The sequence below is a fragment of the Arabidopsis lyrata genome (assembly GCF_000004255.2).
Source record: "Arabidopsis lyrata subsp. lyrata unplaced genomic scaffold ARALYscaffold_7, whole genome shotgun sequence".
In the NCBI taxonomy this organism is placed as follows: domain Eukaryota; kingdom Viridiplantae; phylum Streptophyta; class Magnoliopsida; order Brassicales; family Brassicaceae; genus Arabidopsis; species Arabidopsis lyrata.
In genome coordinates this window covers 14,760,561-14,778,180 of record NW_003302549.1, presented here as the reverse complement: position 1 = coordinate 14,778,180, position 17,620 = coordinate 14,760,561, and the positions used below count along the sequence as shown (strand labels likewise).

The 17,620-nt window shown below is 35.9% G+C and overlaps 2 protein-coding genes across 2 annotated transcripts; one reads left to right on the top strand and one right to left on the bottom strand.

Moving 5' to 3' along the window:
- Window positions 1–2,642: 2,642 nt before the first annotated feature.
- LOC110226507 lies at window positions 2,643–4,319 on the bottom strand. The gene has a single exon (XM_021018436.1). The coding sequence runs from the start codon at window positions 4,293–4,295 to the stop codon at window positions 2,643–2,645; it is 1,653 nt and encodes a 550-aa protein (XP_020874095.1). The 5' UTR covers window positions 4,296–4,319.
- A 10,873-nt stretch (window positions 4,320–15,192) lies between these two features.
- On the top strand, window positions 15,193–17,620 carry LOC9306436 (pinoresinol reductase 2). The gene is made up of 4 exons (XM_002870319.2): window positions 15,193–15,697; window positions 16,684–16,924; window positions 17,049–17,252; window positions 17,387–17,620. Exons 1-4 carry the CDS (start codon window positions 15,350–15,352, stop codon window positions 17,545–17,547), a joined length of 954 nt encoding a protein of 317 aa, XP_002870365.1. The 5' UTR covers window positions 15,193–15,349; the 3' UTR covers window positions 17,548–17,620.

The following is a 17,620-nucleotide window of genomic DNA, read 5'->3' as shown; positions in this document are numbered from 1 at the left end:
TGGAGAAAGAATGCAATAAAGGGATTGTTACTTTGCGTACGGATAGAGGTGGAGAATTTACCTCTAGAGAATTCCAAGAATACTGCGATAAAAATGGGATCAAGAGACAATTGACAGCTCCCTATACTCCGCAGCAAAATGGTGTGGTTGAAAGAAGGAATCGTACGTTAATGGAGATGACAAGAAGTATTCTTAAAGCCATGAGAGTACCTAATTTTCTTTGGGGTGAAGCAGTACGACACTCAACATATTTGATCAACAAGGTTCCTACAAGAGCTTTAGAGGATCAAACGCCCTATGAGTGTTTAAGAGATAAGAAGCCACACATTGGTCACATTAAAGTTTTTGGATGCCTTGCATACGCAAAAACAGAGCCAGTTCACTTGAAGAAGCTTGATGATAGGTCTCAGACATTAGTTCATCTTGGGATAGAGCCTGGTACTAAGGCATATAGACTATATAATCCTACAACCAGACGGGTTGTTGTTAGCCGTGATGTTGTGTTCAACGAGAAACAGGGCTGGACTTGGAAGGGAGCTAATGAGGACTTAGACAAATCACCAGGAATGTTTCATATGACTTGGGGAGGAGTTATTGATGAAGGAGAGGGTCCATATGCAAGTAATAGTAAAATATTGAAGATCATAATGATGAACTTGATGATGATACTGATCACATAGATGAATCAATTGCTGACTCAAGTGCTAATGTTCAACCAACACTCCGGAGATCTGAAAGAGAAGTTAAACGTCCTAAATATCTTGAAGACTATGCTCTATTGATGGATATAAAATGTGAAAGATTGTTGTTATCCATAAATGATGAGCCAATAAACTTTCAAGAGGCAAAAGAGTTAGTAGAATGGGTAAGAGCTTGTGAAGAAGAGATCAACTCAATCAACAAAAACAAGACATGGACATTAATGGAAAAACCAATGGGAGTTAAAGTCATTGGTCTGAGATGGGTTTTCAAGATTAAAAGAAATGCTGATGGATCAATAAACAAGTTTAAAGCTAGAATGGTTGCAAAAGGTTATGCACAAGAATCCGGAATTGATTTCGATGAAGTCTTTGCTCCAGTCGCTAGACTTGAAACCATAAGATTGCTAGTAGGAGTTGCAGCATCTAATGGATGGGAGGTCCATCATCTCGATGTTAAAACCGCTTTTTTACACGGAGAACTTAAAGAAGACGTATATGTGACTCAACCGGAGGATTTTGAAAAGAAGGGAGAAGAACATAAAGTTTTCAAACTCTCTAAAGCTTTATACGGTTTGCGTCAAGCCCCTCGTGCATGAACACAAAGCTTAATCAGATCCTAAAGGGTTTGAAGTTCTTAAAGTGTTCTAAAGAAAATGCCGTGTATCGCAAGTCAGAAGGTACAAAGCTACTTCTTGTTGCAGTATATGTCGACGATTTATTTGTTACAGGAAATTCACTTGGAGTGATTCAAGAGTTCAAAAAAGGAATGTCTTCTAAGTTCGAGATGACAGACCTAGGGAAACTCACCTATTACCTTGGCATTGAAGTAAAACAGAGTAAAGATGGCATTGAACTGAAGCAGGAAGCTTATGCAAGGAGAATTCTAAAGGAAGCTGGCTTAGATGATTGTAATCCATCTCACATTCCAATGGAGTTTGGTCTGAAGTTGTCTAAAGCTCAAGAAGAAAAATCAGAAGCTGATACTACTATGTATCGTCGAAGGATAGGCTGTTTGAGGTATCTCCTGCATACAAGACCGGATCTTACTTTCTCAGTTGGAGTAGTAAGTAGATATATGCAGGATCCTAAAGAATCTCATAGCAATGCATTAAAGCAAATTTTGAGATATCTGCAGGGTACATTAGCTTATGGTTTGACATATAAAAAAGGAGGAACCAAGAAGATAGAGGGATACAGCGATAGTAGCCACAATGTTGATCATGATGATGGGAGAAGCACCACAGGCCATGTATTCTACTACGGAGACTCACCAATCACTTGGTGTTCACAGAAGCAGCCAACAGTCGCTTTGTCATCTTGCGAGGCAGAGTTTATGGCTGCAACAGAGGCAGCAAAACAAGCATTGTGGCTCCAAGAATTGTTAAGTGAGATAACAGGACAAAGCTTTGTAAAGATGTTTCTTTATATTGACAACAAATCTGCAATAGAGCTCACTAAGAACCCTGTGTTTCACGGAAGAAGCAAGCATATTCACAAGCGCTATCATTTCATCTGAGAGTGTGTTGAAAATGAGCAAATTGAAGTGGATTTTGTTCTCGCGGAAGAACAGAGAGCTGACATCCTAACTAAAGCCCTTGCAAGAACCAAGTTCAAGGAAATGAGAAGTGTAATAGGAGTTGAAGACCTCTCAAAGAAAGACTTGAAGATTAAGGGGGTGAATGTTGGATAATCTTCAAAGGCTTAAGGCCCAAGATATCTTTAATGAGGAGGTTAAAGATTAAGATAGGCCTAGAATGTTCCATTAGGTTTAGGAGTTATCTTTTCCTAATGTGTTTAGAATTAACAAAGTTGTGTTCCCTATAAATAGACCTCTAGGGTTGAGTTGTAACCTTAAGAGAGATTAGAGAAAGCTTGTTTAGTTTTAAGAGAGTTTCTAAACAATCAATAAAGAGAGTTATACTTTGTTGAATTACTTGTGTTCTAAGCTTTTAGTTTCTCTTTAACATCATTGTAATTTTTGATGGTCAGTAGAGGCTTCAGGTACATGTTTAATCCCAATAAACATGTAACATGGAGAGTAACCCTACAACAGTCGCATGTATAAAACCATATCTTTGGATCCAATTTGAATTCGCATATCTCACACCAATATTTGAGATTTGTTGCATCTTCTTCTCCGTAGCAAAGCGTGAGTGGATGACTATCATACTTGTAGTGTGTCACACGAGGCACATTAGCGCAAGTGAGACACAAAAATGATTTGCATTTAACACATTCTAGGAAATATGAGGAATTGGAGATTGACTTACACCTCATACATTCACCTTTAGTCAAGTTGATGAAGAGGGGATGAGGATGGCACTCATGGTTTAAAGGATCCGGAACTGAAGCGCATCTTACATCAAGTACAAATCCACAATCATCTTTGGCGCATTCATATACGAAACCACAACCTAATTGGTCACACCCGTTGCATGTGAACATGTCTTCAACACAAAACTCGGGAGGGAATACGTAGAACTCAGTGGGCGTTGGGAGGAGGACAAGCGGGTGTTTGTGTAGCGGATGGTTTTTCTTTCGAGGAAGGTAAGCACATACATCGTGGAGGACAAATTCGCACCGCATACAACTATAGAAACTATCTGAAGGTATTAGTGGAAGAATGCAAGCATCACAAAACTTGCTTTCATGACCTCCAAGGCTTCCATTCTTTTGTAGCCTCATATAATGGTCATGACTGAAATGTTGTATTGTGTTCTCATCAATCTTGACGAATGACTCAATATCTTCGTCTTCTTCATTTTCTTCAAGCACTCCTTCAAGATCTTTCCCATCCCATACATCTTCCCTCGTTGCACACTTTGAATGGATAGCATAATGGCATCCTTTAGTGCAAGAGTACTGCCCATAATTGATGTCTACGGTTTTGCGACAAACCCCGCAAGACAGATCACCAGGAGAAAGGGAGGTAGTAAAAGAGAGACGGTGAGGGTGACGGGTGATTTTAATGACACGGGGTAAATAGATACATGTTCCATGAACCATGTAGTTACATGGATGACATGTGAAAACATGATCGGTTTGATCTTCCAGAGACAAGCCACAAGCATCACATGGCAAAGGGAGTCTTTTAGGGAAGAGGGTGAGGGTGTGCTCATGGCTCTTTGGTGGTTTGATAGTGAGAGGTGGTCGGTATGTTGTACAAGAAGCATTGAAGCTGAATTTGCAAACAGAACAATGATAATAAACGTTTTTAAGTCGTTTCCGACAACATTTGCATTTTTCATGCTTCCCATCATCATCATCATCATCATCATCATCATCATCAAGAGGTAACTTAGAACTATTAACTTCAAGATCTAGTGAGATGAGGGTAAGAGGGTGAGAGGGATGAAAAGGGTGTCTAATCTCCGGTGGCAACAAGTCACAACCAAAATGAAATTTCAAATCGCAAATACAACAATAGTAACATGAGTAGTACTCACTGTTTTGCAAAATTTCTCCTTTGCAAGTGAAGCATATAGAGTTTGGAGTGAGACTCTCAGATTCCACCCGATCAAGTGTGTGAGGCTGAGCCGGATCTGATAGACGGCATAAAGGTTCTAAACGAGTATAATACGGAAGTGTTTCCATGGAGAAATAAAGTTTAATGAGAGACTAATTAAGTTGGTTCTTGCTATAAAGACCGAATGGTTGGTACTTTTTCATTTTTAATTATATTTAGAGGAGAATTTTGGTTATTTAATGTTTAGTTGAACTCTATTATTTGGCCGGCGGTCTTTCTTTATTAACAAATTTGGTTCTTGAACAACTAGTTGATGTTAGAATATTTGGAAATGATAACACCGTCGCATAAAATATTAAAGGTTCATTAAACGAAAACAAATCATCATTACATGGAGAAGACATTATTGATGCAATTTTAATTTGGGCTCCATATAGCAATATACCCGTAAAAATAGCTAATTGTGTCATCCAAGACAAAGGTGGAGGATTGTTTTTGACATTTTTTCCGTATTGCATAAAACTCAGACACTAAGCTGGTTATTTGTGTTTGTCTTTATTCTGCCCATATTCACTATTTATTGTGTAACAATATTTTTGTGACTGGTTTTGTAATTTAAATTAAGATTTGTTCTGGACAGTCTACAATAGAAGGAAGTTTTAGTGAATGAATAATAACAAATAAACTAGGACTAGCCGACTAGGTAATAGATGTATACTTGAAAGAAGAAGGTCTATTACAAAAAGGTAATTAAAATGTTATCCCAGAATCCAACACTCCCCGATATAGCAATAGAATGAGATTTAATATCAAAACATCTTTAGTAAAATTTAGTTTCAACCATTGAGAAGGATATAGATATAGGCATCTAGCCAATGAAAGCAAAAGCTCGTGATTTTGGCGAGAATTTGTTATGATTTTTTTTGTTTGAAATGTTAAATTGATTAATCAACAAAAAAAAAAGTTATTAACAAGAATTTGGAAAATGCTAGGATAGTTTTAAACAAGTTTATAAACTGAAACAGATTAAAAAATGAAGAACAGAGACAAACCATTCCTCTTAGGACGAAGAGCTTTGGAGTGAAGTCCATTGAGTGAGGAAAGCTCCATTCTTGCTTTCCGGTCGGTATTTGAAGCTAAGGATTTAAGTCGTATTATCTTTGTTGATAGAACTTGTAAGCAGTCCCGGTCCAACAAATTTGAATGCTTTATGGCAAAAAAAAAAAAATTGAGTCTTTTGGACCTATTTTAAACATAAATAGATCTTAAAAATAAATAGACCCAGTAAAAATTATTGTTGGGTCTATTTTTGGACTCTTTTTCTACTATTTTTCTAAAAAAAATGGATCCTATATCTAAATATTATTTTTAAAAGAAAACAGGCCCATGGGCCGGAGCCCTTCTGCCCACCCTATTTGAGACGGGTCTGTGTAAGCTGATGGCCAGAGTTGTGTATGCGACTGTTGCGTTCTCTCCAAACATGGTAAATCGTCGTTTGGAGGATCATCCGAATGAGAACCACGTCAATAGTAGGTGAGGACCGTGTTGTGATGGCTCAGATAGTCTTGGACCAAATCGGGAGTTGTATGCCTTTTAAGAAGAGGAGTACACAGACCAAATGGAGAACGTATACTGACAACAAAGAAAAGGTGATTTATAGACTCATCCCGCTCACCGCATAACGGGCAGGGCTGCTCTTGACCCCAACGTTACATTCGTTGGCCCGTAGAGAGTCGTTGGCCCGTAGAGAGTCGTTGGCCCGTAGAGAGTCTGTCTTTGATGGCTAGCCAAGTAATAAAGGAATAGCGCGGAACCGCTTGTGCGAACCAAACTGTCCGAGACCATGAAATCTTAGGGGCAGAGCTGCGAATGAGATCCCATGTGCATTTTGAGAAGAAGGATTGCCAGAAATCTCCGTCTTTGTGCTTCCACAGAATCGTATCATGCCAAGCTGGCCAATGGAGATGGAGGAGATATAGGGATGATAAGGTTAGCTACAAATCTGTAATTCTGCCCTTCGCCCGTCTAATGCTCCACTTCTCATTGTTTACAACCTGCGACAAGAGCATACTTGTTAATACCAAGATGTAGTGACCCCAAATCTCTTGTTACATCAATAAGATGACCTGCCCCTATCCAATGATCCCATAAAAACATTGTTGATTTGTCATTGTTAATGTCAACCTAAGTACTACAATGTGTACTCGTCGCCAACACCTAGGTGTTGGACTACCACACTGCCTAACCCCAAGTTTGGAATGCTTTCCGACTAATGCCTGGGGTATCCAGTTAGCCTGATCCCGGATACCATGTGAATTGCTTGTGCCAAGGCCCAAGCCCAGACTTCCCACACAAATATAATTTTGTTTTCAGGGTGGATCGAACGTGGGTTACTTCTTTCCAATATTTCCCCAATTCTGCCTTGCCACTAGACCAAACGACATTGTTGATTTGTCATTGTTAATGTCAACTTTCAAGAAAGAGTACATACTGTTCATATCCAATCTAACAACTCTTTTACCTCTACTTAAACCACTTAACACAACTACTAATACTATAAACATGGTGAGTCAAAATTATTGGTATAAAGGTGTTGTTAACTTTGAGTGATTTGATTTAAGCTGTTAAAATGACTATAGTGATTTTGTTTTGATTGATCATGATTAAAAATCAAAAGATTAGTTTTTTTTTTCCTGTTGAAATATATTTATAAGGAAAGTATTATTTCAGCGTTCAAACACTAATTGTTTCTTGCAGATTTTTTGCTTTATTTTTAACATTGGGATAATTATCTTTAGTTTGTCAAAGAAATTACATGGAGATATAAATGCAGTGTTCTAAAAAGCGGTCTAGGCGGTCGCCTAGGCCCCGACTAGGCGCTAGGTTCTCATGCGACGCCTAGATAACCGCCTTGACCGCCTAAAATTACATAGATCTTGTTTAATGTATTTTTTCAATTTCAATTAGAGTTTTATTTATATATATAGTTATAAATATTCATATATTGTTTAATATAAATATAAATAAATATTTTATCTAATTTTATTTATAATTTCATAATTTTTAGTTTTATATAGATATTTTATATAACTTTTATATATAATATCATATTGATAATGTTTTATGTTATAAACGTTTAAACCGCCTAAAAAATCGTCTAGGCCCCGATTAGGCGTTCTAGGCGCTAGGCACTGGATCACCGCCCGCTTAGCGCCTAGCGCTTTCTTGAACACTGTATAAATGTCTAAGAATTGAAATAAGGTCAAAGGTGAAACGTCCAACTACTTACATAATTAATATATCACCTAACGGCTTTAAGTAATTCTAATTTATACAGTGCAGTACTAAAGTATATATTAAAAGTTCTAGAAGTCATAGCATTTTTCATATTAGGATTACATGTTACAGAAGGATCTCGAGAAGATTAACATGTTTGACTTGTTTACGGCTTTTAACCGACTCTTGACGTAATCAAATTTTAATTTTATTATAACAATTGCTTGTGTTATAAAGTGAACCCATCTTTTCAGCCGATTAAGTAGACACTTGATCATAAACTAATAAATTTATAGTAATAACCAAGAAATGTGAAAATGGTAGTGTGAAATGATTCAGGTTGACTTGGTCCCGTCGAACGGATTATATAATCTGGGTTTGACTAATTGACTGGGATGTTCATCCAAATCACGTTGGTTAAACTTAAATGGTTATAAGCAAATGAGCTTAATTCAAGTTTTTGTTCCCACTTATAAATTATTCCCGACAGTGTTGAAAAAGAGAGCAAGTCATTGACAAAATAAGTTTATTTCACTAAAGCTTTAAATGTTTTGTACAAACACATTTATATTCATACAAGTTTTTCACACTTATTGATATTATAATTTAAACATTATTTAGAGTAGAATACCAACCTAAGAGCACCATTATCAATAAGACAACTCTTAACTAAGAAATATGTCTTATAACTAACAAAATTTTCTTACCTAAGAGACTTTTGTTAGTTATAAGACAAATTTCTTAGTTAAGAGTTGTCTTAAGAGCCTATTGATAATGATGGTCTAAGGCCTACAATATCCGGTATTTTAAATTGCTTTAAAACCTGATGTGAAAGGGTAATTACATGATATGATTCAAACTACTATCTCGATACTATTAAAAGAGAAGTACAAATGAAAATGGGTCGGGTTAAAATCAGAAAATTTATCCGAAATTCTGAAATCGGATCTTTGAAATTTTTTTGAAATATAAATTCGAAATAATAATGAAAAATCGAAAAAAAATCAAATATTTATGGAAATCAAATAAAATCTGATTGTATTATGGTAACTAATAATAAAAGCATATTCCAAACAATATTATACATTAATTACGTATAATAAATTTGTTCGTATATTTTTGGGACTAATTCCATAACAATCAACGTTTTTGTCATTAATTTCGCTCATTTTAGCCAATTATCATTAATTGAAAGATATTTTACTTGCTTCTAAAGATTTCTAGAAAATTTATCACAAATAACCCATCTGTTTTATAAATTAAATTGATATTTTTATTTTAGTCGTGTAAATTAAATAGATATTTTTATTTTGGTCGTGTAAATTAAATAGATATGAAATCCATGTAACTAATTTTAATTTAATTAGATTAAATCGAAATTATGATATTTTCATACCTATAGCTTACCAAAGAAGTTTAATTTTCAATTTATAAAGATTTCTTGAATATGATTTTAGAATTATTCAACAAGATGATAAGTATTTATTAAATTTTGTGAGTCATGAAAAATAATAATTAATTTTTAATCATTATACTTCATCTTTCAATCTCTCATCTAACAAATAAGATACATATTCTATTATTACTATGTCCAAACTTCATTTTGTTGTATGACTAAATAATATTCCCATTAGAACTGTCAAAGCGAGTTGATTCGTCCCGTTAAGTCCGTTTTGCGATAGACAAAAAATATTTTGACTTGTAGTTAGTCGGTCCGCACGACCCGCGGGTAGCATATATGAAATACAAACCCGTCCCGCAAATGTATGCGGATTTGCGGGATTGTCCATGGATTTTGTTTAAATAATTTTAAAGTAACCAAAATTTAAAATACTACTAAAATAAATAAATAAATCAAAATACTATTAAAAGTTTGTTTAAATTACCACATGTTGAATAAATTATAATTTTATCAATAAATACTAATATGCTGGCTGATCCGCTAACCCGCGGATGAAAACCGATTAAACCTATGATCCACTGCGAATTAATCCATGTGGCCCGCTTATTTGCGGGTTTAATATATTTTCCCAAATCTGCCCCATAGTGAGATGATGTGGGCTCGACCCGCGGTTTTTGACCTATTTTGACTGCTCTAATTCCCATGAATCGTCTAATTTTAGAATTTTAAAACAGAAAATTCTATTTTGTAAATCATAATTAATACGATGGGTATATTTATAAACAATTTTACATTTTCTCTACAATTCGTTATTATGAATATTTATAAGTATACTACACGATTCGTTCTACTAAAAAACACACACAATATTAAACGTAACGTATGTAAACCAATATTCTCCTGCGGTGGACCGCGGGTCCGATCCTAGTTCTCTCTATTTCATAAATATCGTTTAAGGTTTTTGCACACATATTAAGAAAACAATTAAATTTTCTGTTTACCCATTATCTATATATTTTATTATTTTTTCATTGGTCAATACAGTAAATTAGTAGGGACGAAACTGGAAATTTTACTAAACATCTGTATTGAAAACACAAAACGACATTTACTTTAAATAAAATTTTAAAACTAAAACGACACTTAATATGAAACGGAAGGAATATCAATTTTCTTTAACAAACAAAAGAACCTAGCCTACTTTCTATTCGTGTAGTGTATATAGTATTTTCTAAGTTCTAGATGAGTGAGATTAAGAGGCGCGCCTAACTTAAAACAAATATCTAGACATGGTATTTTACTATTTTATATACAATTATCACCCCCAAATTTTTGTCTTAACCCCCACTAAAAGACAAGTGCTGTTAATTCTGGATTGGATCACTGGTGGTTTAGTTAGTATCTACCCATTTTTACATGAAAAACACTGCTAAAGTAATCAAATCAAATCTTAAATATATGTAACAAAAATATATATACAAGATCCAAGATCCTTCGTATCATGTAGCCACGAAATACAACCAATCACTTATTTTTGTTAACAACCCTTCTTTAATCACTAATCAATTGCCAACGAGGATTGGCACGAAATGTTTTGCAAATCGTATGTAGAATACCTAGATATGGTAGCCTCGGACCATAAACCAATAGTGGCGATAATTGAGGACAAAATTCCCCGGGGAAAAAAAACTTTAGATTCAATAAAAGATGGATTGGAAAGGAAGGGTTACTCGAAACCATAGCGGAAGGGTGGCAATATAATAATACAAGGGAAGACGGTTTTTTGGTGGAAAAAATAACAAATTGTCGGCAAGCTATTTCTAAATGGCGGAAAAATTTGACACCGTATGGTCGAGAGCTAATAGATGATCTGAAAAAAGATCTTGTATTAGCACAAAATGATGATTCAAAATCTTCGGAGGAGATTACAAAATTAACTCTTAAATTAAAGGAAGCATATCGGGATGAAGAACTTTATTGGTATCAGAAGAGCCGAAACTTATGGATGAATGTGGGAGATCATAATTCAAAATATTTTCACGCCCTAACTAAGCAGCGGCGCGCTAGAAACCGTATTTCTGGTCTTTATGATGATAATGGTAATTGGGTATCGGAGGAGAAAGATATTCAACAAGTAGCGGTCAAATATTTTGGGGAATTATTCACCACCTCTAACCCAAATAACGTGGAGGATACATTAAAGGAAGTGGAAACGTGTATCTCTGATCAAGTCAATAAGGACTTAACGGCACCGGTTACGGAGCAAGAGGTTCGATCGGCATTATTTATGATGCACCCAGAGAAGGCCCCTGGCCCAGATGGTATGACGGCTTTATTTTTTCAAAAGGCTTGGCATACTATCAAAGCGGACCTTCTTCACTTGGTCAATTCTTTTTTACAAAGTGGTTCTTTCGATAAACGGTTAAATTTGACTCATATTTGTTTGATACCAAAAATAGGGAGACCAACAAAAATGATGGAACTGAGACCAATAAGTCTCTGTAATGTTGGGTACAAAATCATATCTAAGGTTTTATGTCAAAGACTTAAAAAAGTACTACCGACTCTTATCTCGGAAACATAATCGGCTTTCGTCCAAGGAAGATTAATTTCAGATAATATTCTTATTGCACAAGAAATATTTCATGCACTAAGGACTAACCCTTCTTGTAAAGGAAAATACATGGCTATTAAAACAGACATGAGTAAAGCTTATGACCGAGTAGAATGGTCTTTCATAGAAAGCTTACTTCAGAAGATGGGCTTCTGTGATAAATGGGTATCTTGGATAATGTGGAGTATTACATCAGTTCGGTACAGAGTTTTAATTAATGGTCAGCCTAGGGGATTGATAGTTCCTGAAAGAGGTTTAAGGCAGGGGGATCCGCTATCACCATATTTATTTATTTTATGTACACAGGTGTTAATTGCAAATATTCAGAAAGCAGAAAATGATAAGATTCTAACGGGGATGAAAGTTGCGCAACCAAGCCCCTCGATATCTCATTTACTGTTCGCGGATGATAGTTTATTTTTTTGTAAAGCAACCAAAGAACAATGTCACGTTGTTTTAGATATATTAAAGAGGTATGAGGAGGCTTCTAGCCAACGAATAAATTTCTCGAAATCATCAATTCAATTCGGTCATAAGGTAGACAATTCTATCAGAGATGAACTAATGGCAATTTACGGTATTACTAGTATAGGGGGCATGGGAAAATATTTGGGCTTACCAGAAAGCTTAGGAGGATCAAAGACAAAAATATTCTCATTTGTTAGAGAACGCTTGAATGATAGAATAAACGGTTGGTCTGCAAAATTTTTATCAAAGAGAGGTAAAGAGGTGATGATTAAATCGGTTGCTGCTGCACTGCCGACTTATGTAATGTCTTGTTTTAGATTACCTAAGTCGGTGACATCAAAACTCACTAGTGCAGTAGCAAAATTTTGGTGGAGTTCAAATGGACAAACGAGGGGTCTACATTGGAAGGCCTGGGATAAGCTTTGTCGTAGCAAATCGGATGGTGGAATTGGTTTCCGGAATGTAGATGACTTTAACACAGCTTTGTTAGCAAAGCAACTATGGTGGTTGATTACAGTCCCTGATTCCTTATTCGCAAAGGTATTCAAAGGAAGATATTATCGGAACTCAAATCCCATGGACCCAATTAGATCATACTCACCGTCTTATGGATGGCGAAGTATAGTATATGCTCGACCTCTGGTTAACAAAGGGCTTATTAAAAGAGTAGGTTCAGGAGAGTCAATTTCAGTATGGAATGATCCCTGGATACTTGCTCAATTCCCGAGGCCAGCTTTAAGCAACAGTCATAATCATGACCCATCTCTTCTTGTGAAGTGTTTGATTAATAGTCAAACAAATTCATGGGATATGGAATTAATTAGGACTCTTATTGATCCTAAGGACATTCCTATTGTATGTGCCCTGCCTTTGGGCTTACAAAACAGTCCGGATGTCATGGGGTGGCACTTTACAAAAACCGGAAAATATACGGTTAAGTCTGAATATTACACAGAACAAATGATGAAACAAGGTGAAAATCAAACTCATTATTTTGGACCGGATATACGGCCGTTACAGGCTAATTCATGGAAACTTCAATGTCCACCGAAGTTGAGACACTTCATTTGGCAAGTGCTTACTGGATGTGTGCCGGTAAATTCAAATTTAAGGAAAAGGGGTATCAATTGCAAAACGGTTTGTGGTAGATGTGGGGCACCCGAAGAAACAATTAACCATACAATTTTTGAATGCCCCCCAGCCCTACAAACTTGGGCACTATCGCAAATACCAACGGCCCCTGGAATTTTCCCATCATCATCACTATATGTGAATATGGATCATTTATTTTGGAGGACACCAACGGATTCCCATAGTTCCAATTTCCCTTGGATTATCTGGTACATCTGGAAAGCACGGAATGACAAGATACATGAAAACATAGACAGAGATCCCAGAGATACTCTGAAATTAGCGGATAATGAAGCAAATGCTTGGACTTTAGCTCAACTGGAGATGGTAAAGGACGTACCGCCCCGTGAGTCAGCTGAGTCAGAGGTTATAAACACTACAGGGTATCGATTTTTCATTGACGGCTCTTGGAAAGACAGTGACAACTACTCGGGTTTAGGATGGTTCTATACACTACAAGGTGAGGATGAACCAACCATGGGCGCTGCCAACCTCCGACGAAGTCTCACATGTCTACACACAGAAGTGGAAGCATTAGTTTGGGCCATGAGATGTATGATTGGCCAAGACAAACGCGAAGTAAGTTTATATTCAGACTGCTCAGACCTGGTGAAGATGTTGTCTTCCCCGACGGAGTGGCCAGCTTTTTCTACCTATGTAGAGGCTATTCAGAGCGACAAGGATGAGTTTGATTATTTATCTTTATCTTTGATTTCTCGACGTGCAAATTCAAAAGCGGATAATCTGACACGAAATGTTCGTACCCAACCGCATCTAATTACCTATGTAAACAATATCCCCCAAAATTGGCTTGTATAAGCTACTCTAATAAAGTTGTTGAAAAAAAAAAAAAAAAAAATCACTAATCAATACCTCATTCTCGTTACCGCTATTTGTTTTATCAACCGTATTTTATTTCGTTATATTTAGTCTATTTAGATGCATTTAGAAATTAATTTATGAATCTCATTTTTGTGTGTGTCAGTGTGTTCATTTTATATTGATTTAGTATCAATTTACTAGGTACGATCAACAAGGATGCATATTCACAAACATATATGCATTCGAATATCCTGATTATTACATATATTAAATGTTCGGATTTCTGCATAATTTTGTAGTTGATATGAAAGAAAAATATTATATGAATTAATTTCTATACCAGCCACAGAAATAAAACCAATTTAATATGAATTTTTGTTAAACAAATATGGTTATTACCTTTGGTATCAAATTTTCTTCATTTTTTTGTGAACGAACATGGTTGGTCGTAGAAAAAGACAATGAACTAGTGACTATATATATATAGAAAGATAGACAGCTACGTATATTGACAAGAACTTGTCAATAACATTTTTCCTAAAAAAGTTGATGATAATTGTATATCAAAACCTAGCCACTACTCATAACCTTTTTAAAAGATAAAAATCAAAAACCTACTACTCATAGATAGATGACTATTATGTAACGTTTGGATTAAACCACAGCGATGGATTCCGATCGATTACATGTATTTGTTGTTGAATATTTGTTTTTATTAAGAATATAAATATTTCATTAAAAAATGAAAATGGTTTGGAGCTAAAAAATTGTAAATCCAACAATTTGGTTTCATAGCAAAAAAACTGAAAGATAAAAATATGAAAGCAAATAACAATCGGTCTATTGATATTAACAAAAGTAAGGAATCGATGCAATGGAAAACATTTGTCAAATACTTGACTAATCATTAGCATAGTGAAGCCAAAAATTTTGTAAGTTTGTCTTACCAATCATGGTGGTTGGCGGAATCGGTCGTTGGTAAGGAGGATCGTAAGAGCATGGATAGTGGGGTAAGCAGGTGGGTATAAGTCTTGGGGTGTAAGTATTAAAAAAACGAAAAAATTGTCTCTCTCTTCACACCCGGGTGTAAGTTTACACTCGGATGTAACATTTTTTCTCTCTATCTCTCTCTTTCTTTCTCTTTCTCTTTTCTCTTTTGCTTTAAATTATAATACTAAAAAAATACTTATACCCACACAAACACATTTGCCACTGCTGATGGTCTAAGGGCGTGTTACAAGAGAGACTTTAAATTAAAATTACTTTTATTTATAATATTTTTATAACAGTTTATTTTATTATTGTCTCCATTATTTGCCCGCCCCATGTAGACACGTATGTCCGTATGTGAATAAATATTCGACCTATAGGGACGAATATTAGAGAGATTGATAACGAGCTAGCTCCTCACAACATCATATCTCTGCAGGTTCACCACCAAAAAAAAAAAAAACACAAATCTTAAAGAGATGAAAGAGACTAATTTTGGCGAGAAAACGCGGGTTCTGGTGGTTGGTGGGACTGGATCGTTGGGGAGGAGGATCGTAACTGCGTGTTTGGCTGAGGGACACGAGACTTACGTTCTCCAAAGGCCGGAGAGCGGAATAGATCTCGAGAAGATGCAGCTTCTCTATTCTTTCAAAAGACTCGGCGCACGTCTTGTGGAAGGCTCATTCTCCGATCACCAGAGCCTTGTCTCTGCCGTGAAGCAAGTCGATGTGGTTGTCTCCGCCATGTCCGGTGTCCATTTCCGCACCCACAACATCCCCGTTCAGCTCAAGCTCGTCAAAGCCATCAAAGAGGCTGGTAACGTCAAGGTAAAAAGATCATATATATTTATATAGAGAGATACATATATCACTGAAATATATCTTATCAGTGAGTAGTGACCGTGACATTTCAGTTGATAGTAGAGTCTGAATCATATATCCGGTATACTTCGTGTTGTTGTTACCCTTTTACACCAGATTTTAAAGCAATTTAAAATATCGGATATTCTACAAATTTTCTTTGGCATAAAACAATATATAATTTAGGTACAATGCATCTATCTGCATGACATTTGCATCTTATAAAATGGCTTTTATATATATGATTTGACTTTAACTCTAAATGTACTCATTTGAATTTTAATCATTTTTCTTATAAAAAAAAAGGAGAAAGATCCGTTCAAAGCTTTGTAAGATAATTTGTGTGACACAAAGTCGCACTCTTTGGCTTATTAATACGAAAGTTTTAATAAGCTTGAATACATGCTCACACGGCTGTGGTCTAGTGGCAAGGCAGAATTAGGGAAATGTTGGAAAGAAGTAACCCACGTTCGATCCACCCTGAAAACAAAATTATATTTGTGTGGGAAGTCTGGGCTTGGGCCTTGGCCCAAGCAATTCACATGGTATCCGGGATCAGGCTAACTGGATACCCCAGACATTAGTCGGAAAGCATTCCAAACTTGGGGTTAGGCAGTGTGGTAGTCCAACACCTAGGTGTTGGCGACGAGTCCACATTGTAGTACTTCGGTGCGTTCCCCCAGGGCTGACCGGATCAGCCGATCGAGTATATCAAAAAAAAAAAAAAAAGCAGCTTGAATACATTATTTTGGAAAGACTATCTAAACGTTTTCTAAAGTAATCAATTTTTGATAAAAACAACTCAAACCACTAATTGAACTACTAATTGTGTCGCATATGTTTAAACTAATATTGTTGACTGTCTTAGAATTTGTTCGGTGGTGCTTAAACAAAAAATTTGAAATATTTTCAGTGAAATACTTATAAAGTATTAATACGTTCAAATATTTCAGCGGTTCTTACCATCAGAATTTGGAATGGATCCATCACGTATGGGACATGCCATGCCACCAGGAAGTGAAACATTCGATCAAAAAATGGAAGTACGAAATGCAATCGAGGCCGCGGGGATCCCCCACACATATATCGTCGGTGCTTGTTTTGCCGCATACTTTGGCGGAAATTTATCTCAATTGGGAACTTTGCTCCCTCCAAAAAAGACAGTTGATATTTATGGGGACGGAAATGTTAAAGGTAGAACTCTTATGGAAGACTCTCTACATGTTTTTTCATTTGTGTCACCTCTATTTTTTTAATTAGGCACATACATCCTAAAGAGATATATTGTAACCATTTTGTTTCCCATTCATTTTATAAGTGGTATACGTAGATGAAGATGATATGGCAAAATACGCCGCAAAGACGCTTAACGATCCCCGAACGATGAATAAAACAGTGTATGTTAGGCCTACCGACAACATTCTCACACATATGGAACTAGTTCAGATATGGGAGAAACTAAGTGGGAAAGAGTTGGAGAAGAACTATATCTCAGCAAACGACTTTCTTGCTGACATTGAAGGTGAGTCTAATCATATATCATAATAACCAAACATATCTTTTAGATTAAAGTAAATTATGAGAAACGAGCTGAATTTAGACCAAGTATTTATTTTCAATTATATGAAAGTGAAAATGTTAATGATATATATGCAGATAAGGAGATACCACACCAAGCGGGAGTAGGACACTTTTATCACATATACTACGAAGGTTGTCTCACAGATCATGAAGTTGGAGACGACGAAGAAGCTTCTAAACTCTATCCGGAGGTGAAGTATACACGCATGGATGAATATTTGAAAATTTTCGTATAATTTTGTCGAACCAGAATACATAAATGTAAAACACATCGCCATTTGCTAAGTTTTCATTTCCTATATTTATGTT